The sequence below is a fragment of the Melospiza melodia genome, chromosome 5 (assembly GCF_035770615.1).
Source record: "Melospiza melodia melodia isolate bMelMel2 chromosome 5, bMelMel2.pri, whole genome shotgun sequence".
Lineage (NCBI taxonomy): Eukaryota > Metazoa > Chordata > Aves > Passeriformes > Passerellidae > Melospiza > Melospiza melodia.
This window is the reverse complement of record NC_086198.1, coordinates 25,201,317-25,218,857: the sequence shown is the minus strand read 5'-3', so window position 1 is coordinate 25,218,857 and position 17,541 is coordinate 25,201,317. Positions and strand designations below refer to the sequence as shown.

Genomic DNA, 17,541 nt, shown 5'->3' with positions numbered 1-17,541 from the left:
CTCCTGAGACTGGCACCTGTGTGAGCTGGGCATGCAGGGACACACACAGTACAGAGGGAGTGTGGGATTCTTCACCCCTGGAGGAACCAAACAGGCAGAAAGGAGCACCAGGCATGTAGTGGTTAACTGTTTTCCTTTCATAGGGAAGAAAAAAAGGCTTAGGCATAGGATGTTTTTCACCTCTCTTTTATTTGCAGGTTGCAATAAATGGTGCAAATTTGCAGAATGTCTTCATGCTTCTCACCCTGGAGCCTCTGCTGGCCAGAAGCCCTTTCCTGGTACTTCATGTTCGCAGGAGTAACTTGGTTGGTGATGCTTTAAGGGAGTTGAGCATCCATTCAGACATTGACTTGAAAAAACCTCTCAAAGTAAGTTTCTCCCGTATCTTTAGCACCCTCTCATTTAGCAAACATTCTGCAGCCTTTCAGCCATTCCCATTACCTCTTCACCAGTGTGCAGTAACTTCTCCATAGGTGTTGCACACAGGAACATTCGGTCTAGTCAGTGCAAGGGTTGAGTGTTTTTTCTGACCCCTGGAGTGCTTTGGCAGTGGATAGTTTACAAGAAGGCAGGCACAGGGTTTGCTCTCTTCTCCTGGTGTGTTGAGTGTACAAGGGCCAAGGGAGGAAGCAGTTTGTGATGTTGTGCAATCTCTGTTTTGCCCTTCTGCAGGAGCAGGCTGTTTACAATAGGATGTGTTTAATCTCTGAGAAATTGTGGCAATCTTCAGTAGCTGCTGTCATGCTGCTGCGTTGATTGTTGGGACGACAGGTGGTTATTTGTGGTTTGCATGAGGATTTAAACATTCTCAAAATACCTGATTTGCCACCCCTGTTCCCTTCCTGTCCCTGCAGGCAGAGCACTGAAATGAGCTCGTGGGTTGCTGTGGGTTTGAGCATGTTGGTCAGATTGCTTTGCCTGGCTCTCAGTTAGAGAGATCTGATTCACTCAGTCTCAGTTCTGCATCCCTGTCATGATCTGCTTTTTCTGCAGGTCATCTTTGATGGTGAGGAAGCTGTTGATGCTGGAGGAGTGACAAAGGAATTTTTCCTCCTGTTGTTGAAAGAACTGCTTAACCCCATCTATGGCATGTTCACTTACTACCCAGAGTCAAACCTGCTGTGGTTTTCAGACACGGTAAGCCCTCTCCCTCTGTACGTGCAGGTTGGAATAATATGCTGCATTTAAATGACAAGGAAGTTAGTGCCAAACTATGGGAAAGAAATGTTCTTCCTCTCATTTTCTACTCATGATACAATGTGAACTCTATTTTCAGTTAGTGTGTGTAGGTCCATTAACCTTAGTAGAATGGTGATGGTTGTGCCTGTTAAAGAGTTGGCTCTTTCTCTTTATTCTTATCCCATAGTGAAACTTTTATTAAGGGTCAGGTGACAGATAATAGAGCTCTTATTATCATGAGGGCGGTGGTCATGTGCTGTTTTACAGAATGAGAGGTTTAGGTGGTAATGGCATTAGAGTTCTGTGCCTCCTTGCTGTTCACATAATTGCAGCCAATCCACTTAGCCATGCATCCCTATCGCCTTCAGGATCTAAAGTTGTGAATGCTTTATATGAGGAAGCTCTTGAGCAGCAAGGAACATGGCTTGTAGTGGAAGGTTGTTGGTTTTGGAAGAGTGTGGAGTGCAAGATCTGTACCTGTCAGATGGCTGGAGGTGGTGGTTTATGTCCTGTTCCTCACCTCCATAGGTAGCAAGGTGGGAAATGACATGGCCAGTCTTCCCTTGAGGTGTGGCTGTCCTGCTAGGGGGGTTACAGGGAAGGAAATGACCTGGTACCTTCAGTAGCTTGTAAACAGTATTACAGAGCATTCACTCCTAATGTCAGTGCTATAAAACAGTCTTTTGGCACCAGGAGGGATGACAGTGTAAGCACTGAAAATGAGTCCTGGATTGGGAACATTTAACGAATGTGGGCAGCCAGTCTGTGACTGATACAGGAGTGAGAGTCAGTGTGTGAGGAGAAGGAGGTCTGTGCTGGCACCTCTGCTGCTGTGTCTGCCTGGCTACAACTGTGCTGATGCAAAAGCTTTTAATAGAAAATAGGGTGGGTAACGGGGAGAGGATTGTTAGCACATTTTCTTGCAGTATGTGTTAGTGTCTAAACACAGAGGTGTTTAAAAAGGAACTAAAAGGCAGGTAGGGTGGAAAGCTGCTGTTTCCACAGTCATCATGGCTAACAAAAGTAATTGAGCTTGTTTTTCTAAGCTTTGTTTCTGTGCCACACGCCACCAAGAAATTTACAACCAAAGTTGCACCTGATGGGAGCTCTCTGACTCTGTCCGAGTTGGAAAAGCAGGGTCTGGCTTCTTAGTGCATGTAGGAAAGTTGCACCAGTGACAGTGTGTCTCATCAGGATTTCTCTGTGTGGTTTTGCAGTGTTTTGTAGAACACAACTGGTTTCACTTGATTGGCATCATATGTGGTCTTGCAATCTACAATTTCACAGTGGTAGACCTTCACTTTCCCTTGGCTCTGTACAAAAAACTCTTGAACGTGAAGCCTTGTTTAGAGGATTTGAAGGAGCTGTCCCCTACAGAAGGAAGGTATGGAAATAAAAATTTGCAGCTTTTCTGGAAGGTGGCCCATCCAGCTAAGAACAGGAAGTGCCAAACTAGAAAAAAGCTGATGAATAAAACACTTCCTGATCTTTTTGAGTAACTGATTAATTTGGGGGACTGTGAAAACATATGAGCTGGTGATAGACTTTGTGTACAACTTCTCTCCCACAGGCTATTGGATCAATCTGCTTAGGCTCCCACCCTCCTGACCCCCAGAAACTGGGTGCCAACACAGCCAAAGGACACCTCCCACCCCCCTTTTGAGAGCAGGAGTGGAAGCCTGTCCCTGCCCTGTGTGTTGTGTGTGTGATCCTGGATCCCAGCCTCAGCCTTCCCCTTGAGCCAGGCTCAGACTAGCAAGCAGGGAACTGTGTGTAGGGCTGTGAATTGTCCCATCCATGAGCCAGAGCATCTCTGACCTGCTCCCATGACAGGAAGAAGTTGAGTGGAGTGAAAGAACTATTTTTCTAAGTGATATATTGAATCTTTTCTACCTAATTGCATAGGGATACTGGTTCCCCCTGATGCTCAGAAGTTAAGATCCCACTGTCTTATTTCTGTTTCTGAGTTGCCATCTGATTCATCTACACCAAGTGACAGCTGTACTTATCAATAATGAGGTAAAATGCCAGGAAGGCAGCAGCAGGATTTTGGGGGGTAGCAAAGTATTTTCTATATGATGAGCATACAGATACAGTCCATCTCTGTCTCTTCCTCTATTCCCTCAGACTTTTGTGTGGTGGTGACATAGAATTACAACTTTAGAACTAGGAATGTAATTCTGTTCCAAAGCCAGGATCATTAAAGATGATCCATGAACTAGGCAATCATAGACTGTATTGATAGATTAGCATCTGTGGACTGGCATCTCTCCTGCTTCTAACAAAACATCTCTTTAGTTGGGGAGTATTTCTTTCTTACTGCTTCAGATGACTCAGATTCTCTCTCTTGCAATCTTACCACCCAGATGTATGATGCTGTTTACTTCTGCTGAATTTGTTTTCCGTGTTAGAGGTGTGGCTTTTAAAATCTCTGATTATTCTTCATTTCTTTCCCTACTTGTTGTTTAGGAGTCTCCAGCAACTTTTAGATTACCCTGGGGAAGATGTGGAGGAGACATTCTGCTTGAATTTTACAGTAAGACACATTTGACATATCAGCTCTCTGATTTCTGTGGTACAGTTGAAGCCTATCTATATTTTCATGTATATTCTGACTGATTCCAAATGCCTATAGCACACAGCCCATGCTAATCTTAAAATGTTTCTTGCTGTCAACTCCCTTCTTCTTTTGTATGCATGTGGTCCTAAAAACTGAGCTAGTAAGTTGACCAAGCTGAGTTGTTTTCAAAATAGCCTTGTTGTCACTGTTCAAAGACCTGGTGCTCTAACAGGTTGTGAGTGATGGGTTCATCTTGATCTGGATAATTTTTTGACTCTCTGCCCAAGGCCTGCCCTGGGGTAAAAACAAGGTACCATAAAACTGCTCCACACTGTGAAGAACCTTGCTGAGCAAGGAGAGTGGTGCCCATTTCCTTTTTGCATGAATGAGAGAACACAAACTCTCTTAGATCAAATTTACCTCTGGAGTGAGTCAGACCTGCATCTGACTGTATCTCCTGCAGCAGGAGCTGTAACTTGGGATGAGACAATGAGGCCATTGTGATGGTAATGCAGGCTGTATAAAAAAAGAATACCTTTAAAGTAACAAAAGAAACTCTTCTCCAAATTCTTTTTCACACGTAAGGGCCTCTTTTGTCCATGACCGTTTTGCATTCTTTTTAGGTAACCAATTAGTGTACACAGTGTAGGTTTGTACTGCTGCCTTCCTTGGCTGGCAAAAGCAGGAAAATGTCTGTGTCATTTATTCTTCCAGTGAGAGAGGATGAATTAACCCAGTGAGTTTCTATTAAAAAAGGGAGTCCTTTTTATTGCCAGAACTCATGAGCTTAGTTAAAACCAGTTATTTTTTAGTTACCAATCTCCTGGGTTTTTTCCCCAGGAAATTTACATAAAATAATTTTTATTCCTTTCTAAGTTCACATTTCAGCTTAATAGCAGTCCAACAGCAGATGTAGGTGATGGTGGGTGGTAAAGCACACAGAGTACTGGGAGCAGAGAACAGAAGTTTCTGCACGTACCATTTTCTCTGGCCCACCCTTTACATGCCAGTCCTCAGCTGTCTGAGAGGACTCTGTCTTTCTTATAGGCACATGGCCTGGAAAATAATTCTGGTAAGATTAATTTCCTGGTTTTGTACAGATCTGCAGGGAAAGCTATGGTGTGACAGAGCAGAAGAACCTGATTGAAGATGGAGATAAAATCCTGGTGCAGAAGGACAACAGGCAAGTGGGGCACCTGTGGAGATGGACTCGTGCTCGTGGTGAAGTCGTGCCACAGAAATTCTGGCTGAAGGGAAATGTGGGGGCTAATTAGCAGTCACTGTGAGCAAATTTTAAGACCAGTTGCTCAAAAGTTGCTGGGCACTAGTGGCACTTGAACAAAAATCAAGTTTTCATCATCTTTCCACCAGTGTTTGGAAAATGTACTGTGCACTTGGATTGACATCTCCCTATAAAAGGCCTCTGTATAGACCCTTGGTAGTTTTTCTCATTTTAAGTAGACATGGGAGACATGATTTTGGCCCAGGTTTTGACCCCTGATGGCTCAGAGGAAGGGAACTGTATGTAACCACCAAAACTGAGCCTGGCAGACTTGTTTGTACTCCTGATTCTGGAGCCGGAAACTTTCCTTGGGCACGGCCTGACTCCCATCCCTGATCACAGCCAGAAGGACCTGCTGTACTTGGATCCCTTTCCATTTGACTGAACACCCAGAGTTATTACTAGCACAGCTACCATTCCCCCCACCTTTTTTTTGTCCAGCTGCTGAACTATTTTCTTCCCATAATCTTGTAATTGGATTTCTACAAGTGCCTTTATTACTTGAAGCAGTGTTCACATTCTTTCTCTGCTGGCAAAACATTGTGATCCAGTGACTACTCAGCAGCATGGTTGGGGACTTGTACTAGGATTGCTGAAGACCTTGCTGGCAAGGCTGGAGATGAAGTAATTTCCTATTAATCTGATTATTTAAAAGGGTTTTGAATGTGTCTGAAGCCATTGCTATAGCAAAAGCTTTGTCTGTGTTACTTCTTACCTAATTTGCTACTGCCCAAAATGGTGCAATTACATAGCTAAAGAGCTGCCTCCATGCCAAACCCACAGGGGTTTCTGTCTCCCTGCAAAGAGGAGATGGACTTCAGGTAAAACAGAGGAGTGTTTAGTCTACCCCTGCAACAGTGAAGGAAAGATAAAAAATGCCAGTGTTAGGACCCTTCAGGTTTTTGGAGTTGGGCATATACATTCAAAAGAAAACCTGCCTTCTTTTACTGTATGCCATCCAGTACAAAGGAGCAAAGATGTTAGCTGAGAACACTTGGGAAGAGCACCAGGGTTAACTACTGGAACTGTTTATTAAGTCAGGATAAGAAACAGTGGAAGAAAATCCTTAAGGAGAAAGGTTAGTGTGTAGTTCCACCAGCTTAACATTCCAAAATTCAGTTGCTTTATCCTGACTGGAGTTCTGAACTCTAGCTAACCTCTAAATCCAAGTCTAGACATGACTCTCAATTTACCTTACAGTGCTTAATGACTTCCTCCACCTCTACATTTAGAGGCCAAGGACCAATTTGCCACCCTGTGGCCTGAGTAGTTTGTTGTGTGCGTATCTTTGGGCACTGCCCTTCCCATGTGAGGAAAGTTCATTGGGAACTGGGAACGCACAGGATTGCTGTAACTGACAAGTACAGAGTAGGAAATGCCTGCATTTTCCCTTTCTCCTTTGGAGTTCATAAAATGCTCTTGATGCAGAGTTCATGACTGTAACAGCCAGAGAGGAATTAAGCAACAGTTAAGTGCTTAATCAGCTTGAATTTCCCTAATGCTCAGGTGACTATGGGGAAAATGAAAATAAAACAAATGCACTGGAAAATAACTCCCCCTTTGGTATATGATTTCTTAGTCCAGGTTTTTGGTTTTGTTAGTCTGCTTCCTTATTTCCTTTTTACTTTCTCACCTGTCCCTCACTGCTTTTGCGTAGCGCATGTGGTGAGAACTCCACCAATGGCCAAAATGTTTCTCCAGTTGTAAGCCCCTCAGCTTTACTGGTGGCAGGGAGCCTGGGGGACCTCCCATGCCACCACTGCCAGGGAGTGAGCAGACACACGGTAGCACTTGCTGCTGAGTACTCTGTCCATGTTCAGTGACTTGGTGAGAGGAGGGCAGTGGGTTGAGCCTGCTGGAGACTCTGTAAAACACTTCACAAGCACAGGCAGGAAAACTTGGCAGTGCTGCTGCTTAGACATGTGATTAAAAGTGCTTTCCTCTGCCTGCTTTCTCTCCATGCATTAGGGAAGAATTTGTCGAAGCCTACGTAAATTACATCTTCAACGTCTCCATCCACGAGTGGTACACAGCCTTTTCTACTGGCTTCCTGAAAGTGTGTGGAGGGAAGGTCCTGGAACTCTTCCAGCCCACAGAGCTCAGGGCCATGATAGTTGGAAACAGCAACTACAACTGGGAGGAACTGGAGGAGGTAAAGCTTCCCTCTTGTACTGTTTTTTATTTTGCACGGGGCCAGGATTGTGCAGTTGCATGAGGTGGGCATTGGTCTGTGTCAGGAGATGGATAAGCCATGATGCTTTTTTTTTCTCATGTTCCCTGTGCACTTTGCTGTCACTCACATGAAAAGTTTCTCACTGTGCTGGCATGCTACAGATAAAACTCAGGGATGAAATTCAGGATGAGGAAGGACAAGGGAGAAAGGACTTCAATCTGCTTTTTTTAGGGATGAAATCTGTGACCAAAGGGAGGACACAAAGGGTCTACACCTGTAGTAAAACTACTGCACAAGGGCAAAAACTACACAAGGGGTCAAAGGGGAATCTGGACACCCAGAAAGGGTTGTATCCTTTCAAAATCTGTAGACCAGTAAGTCACTCACAGTGCAGTGTGTGTGATCCTGTTCATGAGTTCAGCCTGTGAAAAGGCATTCCAGAATTGCTCTCCACACTTGTAATTAGCTGAAAAGCAGAAGGCTAATGTCTGCCTTCCTCACATTGTCACAGAGCCCTTGCCAGGTCTTTGAGCCATGCCATTGCCATCACCCATCCTGTGTTCCCTTTCAAAGCTATCAGGCACAGATCTGATGTCAGATACTAGAAGAGATCAGGTCTGGGTTCTGCTTAGTCTTTGCTCTCTGCTGCCAGCTGAAAATGTGGTATTTTGGTTTTTAATAGAGCGCTGTCTATAAGGGAGACTACACTGCCACACACCCAACTGTGAGAATGTTCTGGGAGACCTTCCATGAATTTCCCTTGGAAAAGAAGAAGAAATTTCTCTGTAAGTATCCTGCAGTGGTGTAGCATCTCCTGGAATTGGAAGACTTGGGTGGGAGTGGCTGCAGAGCTTCATTGCATTGATTTGGGTCATCCAGCATCAGTGACAATATCAACTAGTCAGAGCTGGGGCTTCCCTCTATTGTGACTTTCTCCCTTCTCTCCTGGCCACCTAGCTGGCTCTAGGTGGCCCTGCTTAAGCATGGGGTTGGGCCCAAGGACCTCCAGAGGTCCCTTCAACCTCAGCCACTCAGATTCTGTGGAAGGATAAAGGATGTCTGGAAGGGTAAAGGCCAGTGTTCCTGCCTGGCACTGGCCTTGCTGTGCTGCAGCTCCCCTGGGTGCCTGCCAGGTGCTGCATGGACTCCAGTCAGGGTTTCAGCCCCTCCAGGCAGGTGGGGTGAACTTTGCTGTGGGTGCAGCCCCCGTGGGAGGTCCCTCAGCTGTCCCTTGTGCCTCTGCAGTGTTCCTGACGGGCAGCGACCGCATCCCCATCTACGGCATGTCCAGCCTGCGCATCATCATCCAGTCGACGCCCAGCGGGGAGCAGTACCTGCCCGTGGCCCACACCTGCTACAACCTGCTGGACCTGCCCAAGTACAGCAGCAAGGAGATCCTCAGTGCCCGCCTGGTGCAGGCCATCGACCACTACGAGGGCTTCAGCTTGGCCTGACCCCCCCGCGGGGCTGGCACAGACTCCTGGGTGCTGAGCAGCAGAACGATGGGCTTGGGATTTATTTTTGTATGGGAATAGATCTGAACTACTTCTCTTTTCTTTTTTTTTCTTTTTTTTGGAGGGGTGGGTAAATATAAGTAATAATAATAATAATAGAGATGATGCAGTCTCAGCCTGATGCTGCCAGCAGGGAGAGGCTCTTGCTTTTGAAATTTTTCATCTACTGAACCAAACCAGTTCAGTGGGCATTTCTGTTGTTTCCCCTCCAACTTGACATCACTGCTCTCCTGGCAATTCCTTGTAGTTTGCTTTTGTTGCCCCCATACACAAACACTCTTACCTCTTCTTTTAGTTCAGTTTAAATATTTTGATGTCCTTTGCATTTAGGGTATGGTGGAAACAGGATGAAATAGCAATCTCCTCTTTGAAAAGCTGTGATTTCCCCCCCACCCTTTTTCCCTCCCTTTTTAAATGCAAGCTGGTTCTTGCTTGCTTTGAATGGAAATATCTCCTCTGCCCTTCAGTCCTTGGTGGATGGTACTGGGCTGGGATGTCATTTGTGACTCCAGAGCGGTGCATTAGTGATGTTCCATCTGTTTGCACCAAGATGTCTCATGGAAAATATGGTAGTTTACAGAGGTTGGCTTGTTTTTTCTCACTTGTTGTGAAATTTGTTTTCAGGCTCCTCAAAGAAGCCTCAGAATCCCTCTGGAGTGGGGTTTGTGTTCAGGCTTGTGGAAGGACAGACCCTGCCTATCACAGCAGGTTTCTCTAAATGCCTCCCTCCTGTTGTGTTTCTATCCTGGCAAGTCTGCAGCCTGGGTGGGTGGGCTGCTCTCTTTTTCCATCCCAACAGCCCTGCTACTCCAATGCCAGGTGAGATGGCTGCTTTTACTGCTGCCACCTTTGTCCAGTGTCCAGAGGAGCTGTGTGTGTGGATGTGTGAGTGCAGGGGTGTGTGAGCGTGGGAGGTGTGTGCAATCTCTCCAGTCTCATCAGGTCAGGTCAAAGAAAGGAGTAGGAGATCCCCATTTGAGTGGTAGCCCCTTGTCTGGAGATTGATTTGATCTTTGCAGTTAGGTTTATTACTTTGTTGTTTGAGAACAGCCCTCTCGCTTGGCAGCTGTTTTGCCAGGGGGCCTGAGGGACAATATGTATGAATTAGACTGAAAGTGTAGAAAAATCTCTACCTAAATTTATCCTGTATGATTGGAGAGCTTTTGTCCTCCTTTCCTCAGTCTCACTGCCCCATTAAGTGAAGTTTGAATGATTTTTCTCCTTTCTCCCATGCCGTTTTTCAGATCTTGATGTAAATCTCATTTTAAGCCTAGGGTGGTTTTGACATTGACTTGTTATTAGGACATAGTATTTATGCACCATGTTCAATTTACAGTATTGAACTTTGCACCTCGTAACAAAAGGTTTTAGGCTTCTGGATTGTTCTTTTTTTTAAAGACGAGCTGTGGGCTACATTGAGAGCCCCTAGCCTCTTTCTAATGCAGCATTGAAGACAAATATACAATTATATCAAATGTTTATTTTCGATGTGTGTGTACATAGTACAGTATTATGCAATAAATTTGATGTTTAATTCTGATGGAGTGGCTGCCTTTCCCTGTCAGGGAGCAAAGGAGAGGCTGCTCCAGCCAACAGCACAGCAGCCTCTGCCCATGTCCTGTCTCAGACAAAGGGAAGTCCTCCAAGGAAGAGCTTGGACTTGGGACCAGCCTTCAGTCATTCCATCAATGCATATGTGGTTAGGGACATATATTGCACATATTTATTTGTTTAGGTGAATGGATCTTGTGTAGATACAGGAGTCTGCACAAATCCTCTTACATGCAGTGCAATGTGTGCTCATTACTGTGTGACCTGTGTTATTGTTTAAGGTGTAGCTACTGTTGTATCTAGTGTGTATAGTCTATGTTTTGTATGTAGTGAGTTGCATTATTGTAGATAACACAGAGGTAAGTGTGCATATGTTTTATATATTATATAAATGCAAAATGTGTGTATATTTATATTTATACATCAGATATCTCTATTTCCAGTAGCAAGTGTCAGCCCTGTTCAGCTGAGGAGGAGGAGGCAGGAGGGGCCAGGGCTGCTGAGGACTTTATGAGCCACTTTATTGGGCTGAGCCATCTTTGGCAGCATCCCACACAGAACAGAAGCTGTCACCAAACACCTGCAGTCAAAATAGTTGTATTTTCTTGTTTTATACAAAACACAAAGCATACACACAATGTTTTTCAATCTATTTATGTTTAAAAGGACACGATTGATTCAGTTTGAAGTTACTTTTACATAAATCATGTAAACAGACCCGAGCCTAGAGTCACTGAGATGTCATTAGCTGGGGAATGCATTCCCAAGTTGCTTTTGTACACCAAATGCAGTCTGAAGAAAAGGCATTATTAACAATTTTATTTCAGTCAGGCCCCCACAGCTACTGGCTTCTGCACTCAGCCAACCCCAGTATTTGCTATATACCAAGTTATTTGCAAAATTATGTGTTGTTTGATATCTGTTACTCTAGGAGCTGGCTCCCTGCATGCAGGTGTCCAAAGGGAAGCACAAGGATCATACACTTGCTGACCATATAAGGGCCAGCAAGTGTTCCACTCTCCATGTTGTGAGTGACCATGCAGGTTGGTGAAACTTGACGGCCCTCTCCAAGAGCTGGAGATGTCAATCCACTCCAGTCTCCAAGGTCAAGAGCTTTTTCCATGAATCTTCTAAATGTAGAGTACCAAGACATGCAGTGGGGGTGTGAGGTGAGGTGTCCAGTTTGGACTCACAGAGGCAATTCCTGTGTCTTCCACCCCAAGCAAAGGGCCTCTGACACCACATGCTGTGGCAGTCAAAGGCACCAAAACCCTGGTGAACACCTGAGGGAGAAACAGGAGGAGCCCAGGAAATCCTGCTTAATTGTGCTACACCAGGCTCACTCTGTCCCATTTACTCCCCTTCTACCACCTGTGGGTCACTTTGTGCTTCTCCAGACATTTCATTTTGTACTTCTCCCTGCAGACATTTTTTTTTTAACTCAACCTGTAACAGTTTTGGTCTGGTTGCCCAGCTCTCAACTGGGCAGCAGCAGTCAATCACTGACTTGCAAACAGCTCCAAAGACAGCTTCTCAGGCAGGAGGATGGCTGGCAGCACTTACCCTCTGAAACTGCCACACACCAAAAATAACAACCAGTGTATCAGCAGAATGATTAAAAGAAAAATGGTTTAATTTTACTGCCCGTAACAGAAACGTCCATTATTCAACTGTTTATTCAGGAGTAAACAGAACAGAACCAAATGCAGCTTGTTAGAATGACAGGTTTTCCCTCTATCTTTCACTCCTGCAGTCTTATTTGGTGCATGACTCATTCATGGCCAGCATTTGCATTTTAATGATTTATTATACCACAATGTGGTAACACAGACACATGTCCAAGGCTGCCCCGTGGATGGGAAGCCCAACAGACCCTACTGCCATCCTCCAGCAGACAGCTTTGTTCTAGTGACATGGAAAGAGGTTGTCTTACACTAAACAGCTTATTTATGTCTCATAAAGTACAATTTTGTACAGTATTTCACATCTTTTAAAAAGCACAGTCCTGTGTTTAGTGTTCTCCAGTCAATAATCACTGATGTTGGCACAGGCAAATCATCAAACAAAACGCACAGCTCTTGCTTAGATTGACCTGGTGTGCCGGGGCAAACATAATTTCTGGCTATTTGTGGTCAGTGGGAAGTTAAATCATCTGTGTGAGATAAAGACAATGTTTTAGTGCTCAGGAGTCCTCCTGTGCAGGTTTGGGAGCGGAGTCACAGCATCTGCAAAGCCAGGACAAAGTTCAGCACTGGCACGTGTATTTCCAGGATTGGAATTCCAAAATTCACTTGTTTCTGATAACCTTTTCTAGCAGTTCCCTTCACAAGGAGGCAGCTGAAGTTTTGCTTTGTTTTTACTACAGGAAAGGACTTGAACAGTTCATAAAGAGAGATGGCAAGCTGTGTTTTTTTTTTCTTTTAATGTACAATCTCTTCTAATAGGTTTTGTTACTTTTAGTTTTCAAAGTTCAAAAATATAAACTCTCTAAAGTGCATAACTGTACTTACATTTCATAGAAACTATCTGAAATTCTAGCAATATACCATGTAAACAGCAGTAACTAAGCATCAGAAAATGCTACAATCTCATCAGTTTAAAAGTAAAAGGGACTGTTCCCTACATATCGTTTATCAAGATTTGTCAGGGGAAAAACCCAGCTGTTGGGGGTGTCCCAGGTTGCAATGCAAGATGTAACCAAAAGTATCTATGCTATAACCAACTGTTAAAACCAGGTGGGGCAGTGTTCTTTATCTCTTCCACAAACCATTCTCCCTCCAGGGGTATGTTCTGTTAATGGCCCATTGAGCCTTAGGGCATGACTGATAAAATCACATCCTTCCACTGTGAGATGCTCCACCCAGGGGAGGAGCCAAGCATTCTTGCCTGGATATAATCTGATATTTGGAGCATACAAGCAGCTTTTTTCCACTGGATTCCCAGAGGAAGACCAGGCTACACCACCACTGGACCTTCAGAGGAAAACACAGGATCACTGCTTGAACAGAACCACATCTGTCACTCCAGGAGGACTGCAGCCACCATTCCAATTGGACTGCTACTAACACCCTGACCCACAGGGTGTCAGGTTGTATTCTGACTCTGTCACTGCTTTTGTACTCCTGCATTCTATTTTAATTTTCCTAGTAAATTGTGGTTCTGACTTGGGGTCTCCCACTGGTTTGCTTTCAAACGATCACAGGATTGGTTTCTTTCCTTTTGTTCCTTTTTACTTACAGAATTTTTTCCACATAAGTTCCTAGGAAACATTAACGACTGGGTTCTTCAGAAGAACAGGGTACTTAAGGAGAACAAAAGACTTGGCCAGGCTTAGGGGAGGAAGGCATCTGGTTGCACATCTGTTATCTGGGAGTTTCTCTTTGAGGGGCAGAGATTGGGCAAGGTAAAGGGTGAGGCTGGGGCAGCTGCTGGCTCGGGGCTTTAGAGGGTGGTCGGAGATGCTGTTTGGAGAAGAGAGTTAGCTCCTGCTGCTGCTTCTGCTGCCACTTTCCTGGCTGCCTCTCCTGGCTCTGCTCTGGTCTGCCTTCGGTCTCACCTCAGCACCACCATCATGGACAACAAGAGGAAGCCATTCCTGGGCGTGCCCGCGCCCCTGGGGTACCTGCCAGGTCTGGGTCGTGGAGCCATGGGTTTCACCATCCGCTCTGATATTGGCCTGCCCGTGATGCCAGCGACCCCGTGGGTGACTGGCACGCCCCACTGAGCAAGAGAACTCTGGGAGAGCAGATGGAGAAGAACCAGAAGACAGCAGATGATGATCATGGGGATTTGAATGACACCAACTACGATGAGTTCAATGGCTACGCTGGGAGCCTGTTCTCAAGTGGCCCCTATGAGAAAGATGATGAAGAAGCAGATGCTGTTTATGCAGCTTTGGATAAGAGGATGGATGAACGCAGGAGAGAAAGGAGGGAACAACAAGAAAAAGAGGAAATAGAAAAGTACTATATGGAATGACCCGAAATACAACAGCAGTTCTCAGACTTAAAATGGAAATTAGTGGAAGTTACTGAGGAGGAGTGGCTGTGTATTCCCAAGGTTGGGAATGCCAGGAACAAGCGGCAGAGGAATCCTCATTATGAGAAGCTGACTCCTGTCCCTGACAGCTTCTTTGCAAAGCACTTGCAGTCAGGGGAGAGTCACACTTCCATGGACCCATGCCAGACCCAATTTGGTGGACTGAGTACTCCATATCCAGGGGGTTTGAATACTTCATAGCCAGGAGGAATGACGCCAGGCTTGATGACACCTGGGACAGGTGAATTGGGTATGAGGAAGATTGGCCAAGCCAGGAACACCTTGATGGGTATGAGGCTAGGTGACAGACTCTGTGAGTGGCCAGACTGTAGTGGACCCAAAAGGATATTTGATGGACTTGAATTCCATGATTCCTACACACGGAGGAGATATCAATGATATCAAAAAGGCTCGTTTGCTCCTGAAATCTGTCTGAGAGACCAATCCTGATCATCCACCAGCTTGGATAGCATCAGCCCCACTGGAGGAGGTCACTGGCAAACTCCAGGTGGCTCGAAACCTTATCATGAAAGGAGCAGAGATGTGCGCTAAGAGTGAAGATGTTTGGTTGGAAGCTGCACAGCTTTAGCCAGGAGATACAGCCAAGGCTATTGAGGCCCAGGCTGCATGGCACCTGCCACAGTCTGCAGATCTATATCAGAGCAGCAGAGCTGGAGACAGACATGCATGCCAAGAAGTGTGTCCTTAGGAAAGCCCTCAAATATGTTCCAAACGCAGTGCATTTGTGGAAATCAGCTGTGGAGCTGGAGGAACCCAAGGATGCCAGGATCATGCTGAGCTGGGCTGTGGAGTGCTGTCCAACCAGAGTTGAACTGTGGCTGGCACTGGCAAGGAGACGTATGAGAACGCTTGTGAAGTCCTTAACAAAGCCCAGGAGAATATCCCAATGGATTGTCACATCTGGATTACTGCTGCCAAACTGGAGGAAGCCAATGGAAATACCCAGATGGTGGAGAAAATTATTGACAGAGCCATCATATCTCTCAGGGCTAATAGTGTGGAAATCAACAGGGAGCAGTAGGTGCAGGACGCCGAGGAATGTGATAAAGCTGGAAGTGTGGCCACATGCCAGGCAATCATGAGAGCTGTGATTGGGATTGGGGTCAAGGAAGAAGATCAGAAACACACCTGGATGGAAGGTGCAGACAGTTGTGTTACTCTTAATGCCCTGGACTGTGCCCGAGCCATTTATGCCTATGCCTTGCAAGTCTTCCCGAGCAAGAAGAGTGTGTGACTGCGACCAGCCTACTTTGAAAAGAACCATGGAACCAGGGAATCCTTGGAGGCTGTTTTGCAGAGAGCTTTTGCTCACTGTCCCAAAGCAGAGGTGCTGTGGCTCATGGGGGCCAAATCCAAGTGGCTGGCAGATGTGCCAGCAGCCAGAAGCTGGCACATCTTGGCCCTGGCCTTCCAGGCCAACCCCAGCAGCAAGGAGATCTGGCTGGCTGCTGTGAAGCTCAAGTCAGAGAACTGTGAGTATGAAAACGAGGAGGCTGCTGGCAAAGGCTCGCAGCAGTGCCCCCACAGCAAGGGTCTTCCCGAAGTCTGTGAAGTTGGAATGGGTACTTGGGAACATTGCTGCAGGCCAGGAGCTCTGTGAGGAAGCTCTGAAGCACCATGACGGCTTCCCCAAACTGTGAATGATGAAAGGACAAATTGAAGAACAAAAAGAGGTGGTAGAGAAAGCACGGGAGGTTTATAATCAAGGGTTGAAGAAGTGCCCCCATTCCATACCCCTGTAGCTTTTGCTGTCCAGGCTGGAGGAGAAAGTTTGGCAGCTAACTAGAGCAAGAGCTATTTTGGAAAAGTCTCGCCTGAAGAATCCAAAGAATCCAGACCTGTGGTTGGAGTCTGTGCGCTTGGAGTACCGAGTTGGGCTGAAGAACATTGCCAATGGTCTGATGGCCAAGGCCCTGCAAGAGTGCCCCAATTCAGGAATCCTGTGATCAGAAGCAATTTTCTTCAAAGTGCGACCGCAACGAAGGACCAGGAGTGTGGATGCTCTCAGGAGGTGTGAACATGACCCATATGTCCTGCTGGCTGTGGCCAAGCTGCTCTGGAGTGAGCATAAAATAACCAAGGCCAGGGAGTGGTTCGACCGCACAGTGAAGGTAGACTCTGACCTGGGGGATGCCTGGGCCTTCTTTTACAAATTTGAGCTCCAGCACAGCACAAAGGAACAACAAGAAGAGGTGAGGAAGTGTGAGAATGCTGTGAGAGTGCTGAACCTCACCACGGAGAGCTCTGGGGTGGTGTCTCCAAGGACATAGAGAACTGGCAGAAAAAGACTGGAGAGATTATTGTGCTTGTGGCAGCCAAGCTGAAAAATACATTCTAGAGTGTGCTGGCCTCAACTGCCTCAGAGGTCTCTGCAGGACTTAACCTGCCCTTTCAGTGACACAGATTTTGAAGGACAGTGTTGGGGGATAGGTTTCTTTCCTTTTGTTCCTTTTTATTTACAGAATCTTTTCGCATAAGTTGTTAGGAAACATTACCAACTGTGTACTTAAGAAAAACAAAGTAAGTGGCCAAGCTCAGGGGAGGAGGGCATCTGGTTGCCTTTCTCTTATCTGGGAGTTTCTCTCCTAGGAGAGAGATACTATGAGAATTGGGCAGGTGAAGGGCAGGGCTGGGGCTATTTTTTTTTTGGCTTCAGAGGAGAACAGTTGGAGCTGCTGCTTAGGGAAGGGAATTCATTGCTGCCGCTGGAGCCCAGCCCAGAGCTGCTTCTGCCATGGGGTGAGTCTCTGCTTGAGGGCAGTCACTGAAGTGGGACCTTATTAACACTTACCTCACTAAAAGAAGGACCTATCCCCATCTGCTCAGGTGCCCAGGATCCTGAGCTTGCCCCTCTCTGCCCTGCTGGGAGCCGGGCTCCTCTGTCTCACCCTCACTGCTTCTTTGGCACTGCTCTGAGCTTCCACTGCACTGCAGCCGCACAGCCCCTGCCTGCCCAGACATCCCGTGGTTCCAGCCACAGCTCCAGAATATCTTATGACGTATCTCCTCTACCACCCTGGGATTTTTGCTCATTCCTGATGGCCCAGCCTGCTGCTTTTGAAAGTCCTACTGGGGCACTAGGATCTGCTGCCCCGGGGGTTTCTGAAGGCTTCTCTTAATAGCATTTTTTGATCCAATCTGTCAGCCCAGTTAAGACACTCCAAGGATCAGAGGAGATCCCATCGCAGGAGATGGGAACTCAGCACTTCTGAAAATCTAAGCC

General features: G+C 46.1%; 1 protein-coding gene and 1 pseudogene across 5 annotated transcripts in view; both read left to right on the top strand.

Annotated features, from left to right (window-relative positions):
- Positions 1–10,248, top strand: part of HERC3 (HECT and RLD domain containing E3 ubiquitin protein ligase 3) — a 44,834-nt gene extending 34,586 nt beyond the window's left edge. For all 5 annotated transcript variants that reach the window (XM_063156630.1, XM_063156632.1, XM_063156629.1 and 2 more), the window contains 8 exons: positions 198–368; positions 994–1,137; positions 2,397–2,563; positions 3,649–3,715; positions 4,840–4,922; positions 6,990–7,173; positions 7,877–7,979; positions 8,440–10,248. In XM_063156630.1, the coding sequence (XP_063012700.1) occupies positions 198–368; positions 994–1,137; positions 2,397–2,563; positions 3,649–3,715; positions 4,840–4,922; positions 6,990–7,173; positions 7,877–7,979; positions 8,440–8,648 (1,128 nt within the window). In that variant the 3' untranslated portion in view covers positions 8,649–10,248. The remainder of the gene's footprint in view (positions 1–197; positions 369–993; positions 1,138–2,396; positions 2,564–3,648; positions 3,716–4,839; positions 4,923–6,989; positions 7,174–7,876; positions 7,980–8,439) is intronic.
- Positions 10,249–13,830: 3,582 nt separating this feature from the next.
- LOC134418402 (pre-mRNA-processing factor 6-like) lies at positions 13,831–17,008 on the top strand (annotated as a pseudogene).
- The last annotated feature ends 533 nt before the right edge of the window (positions 17,009–17,541 follow it).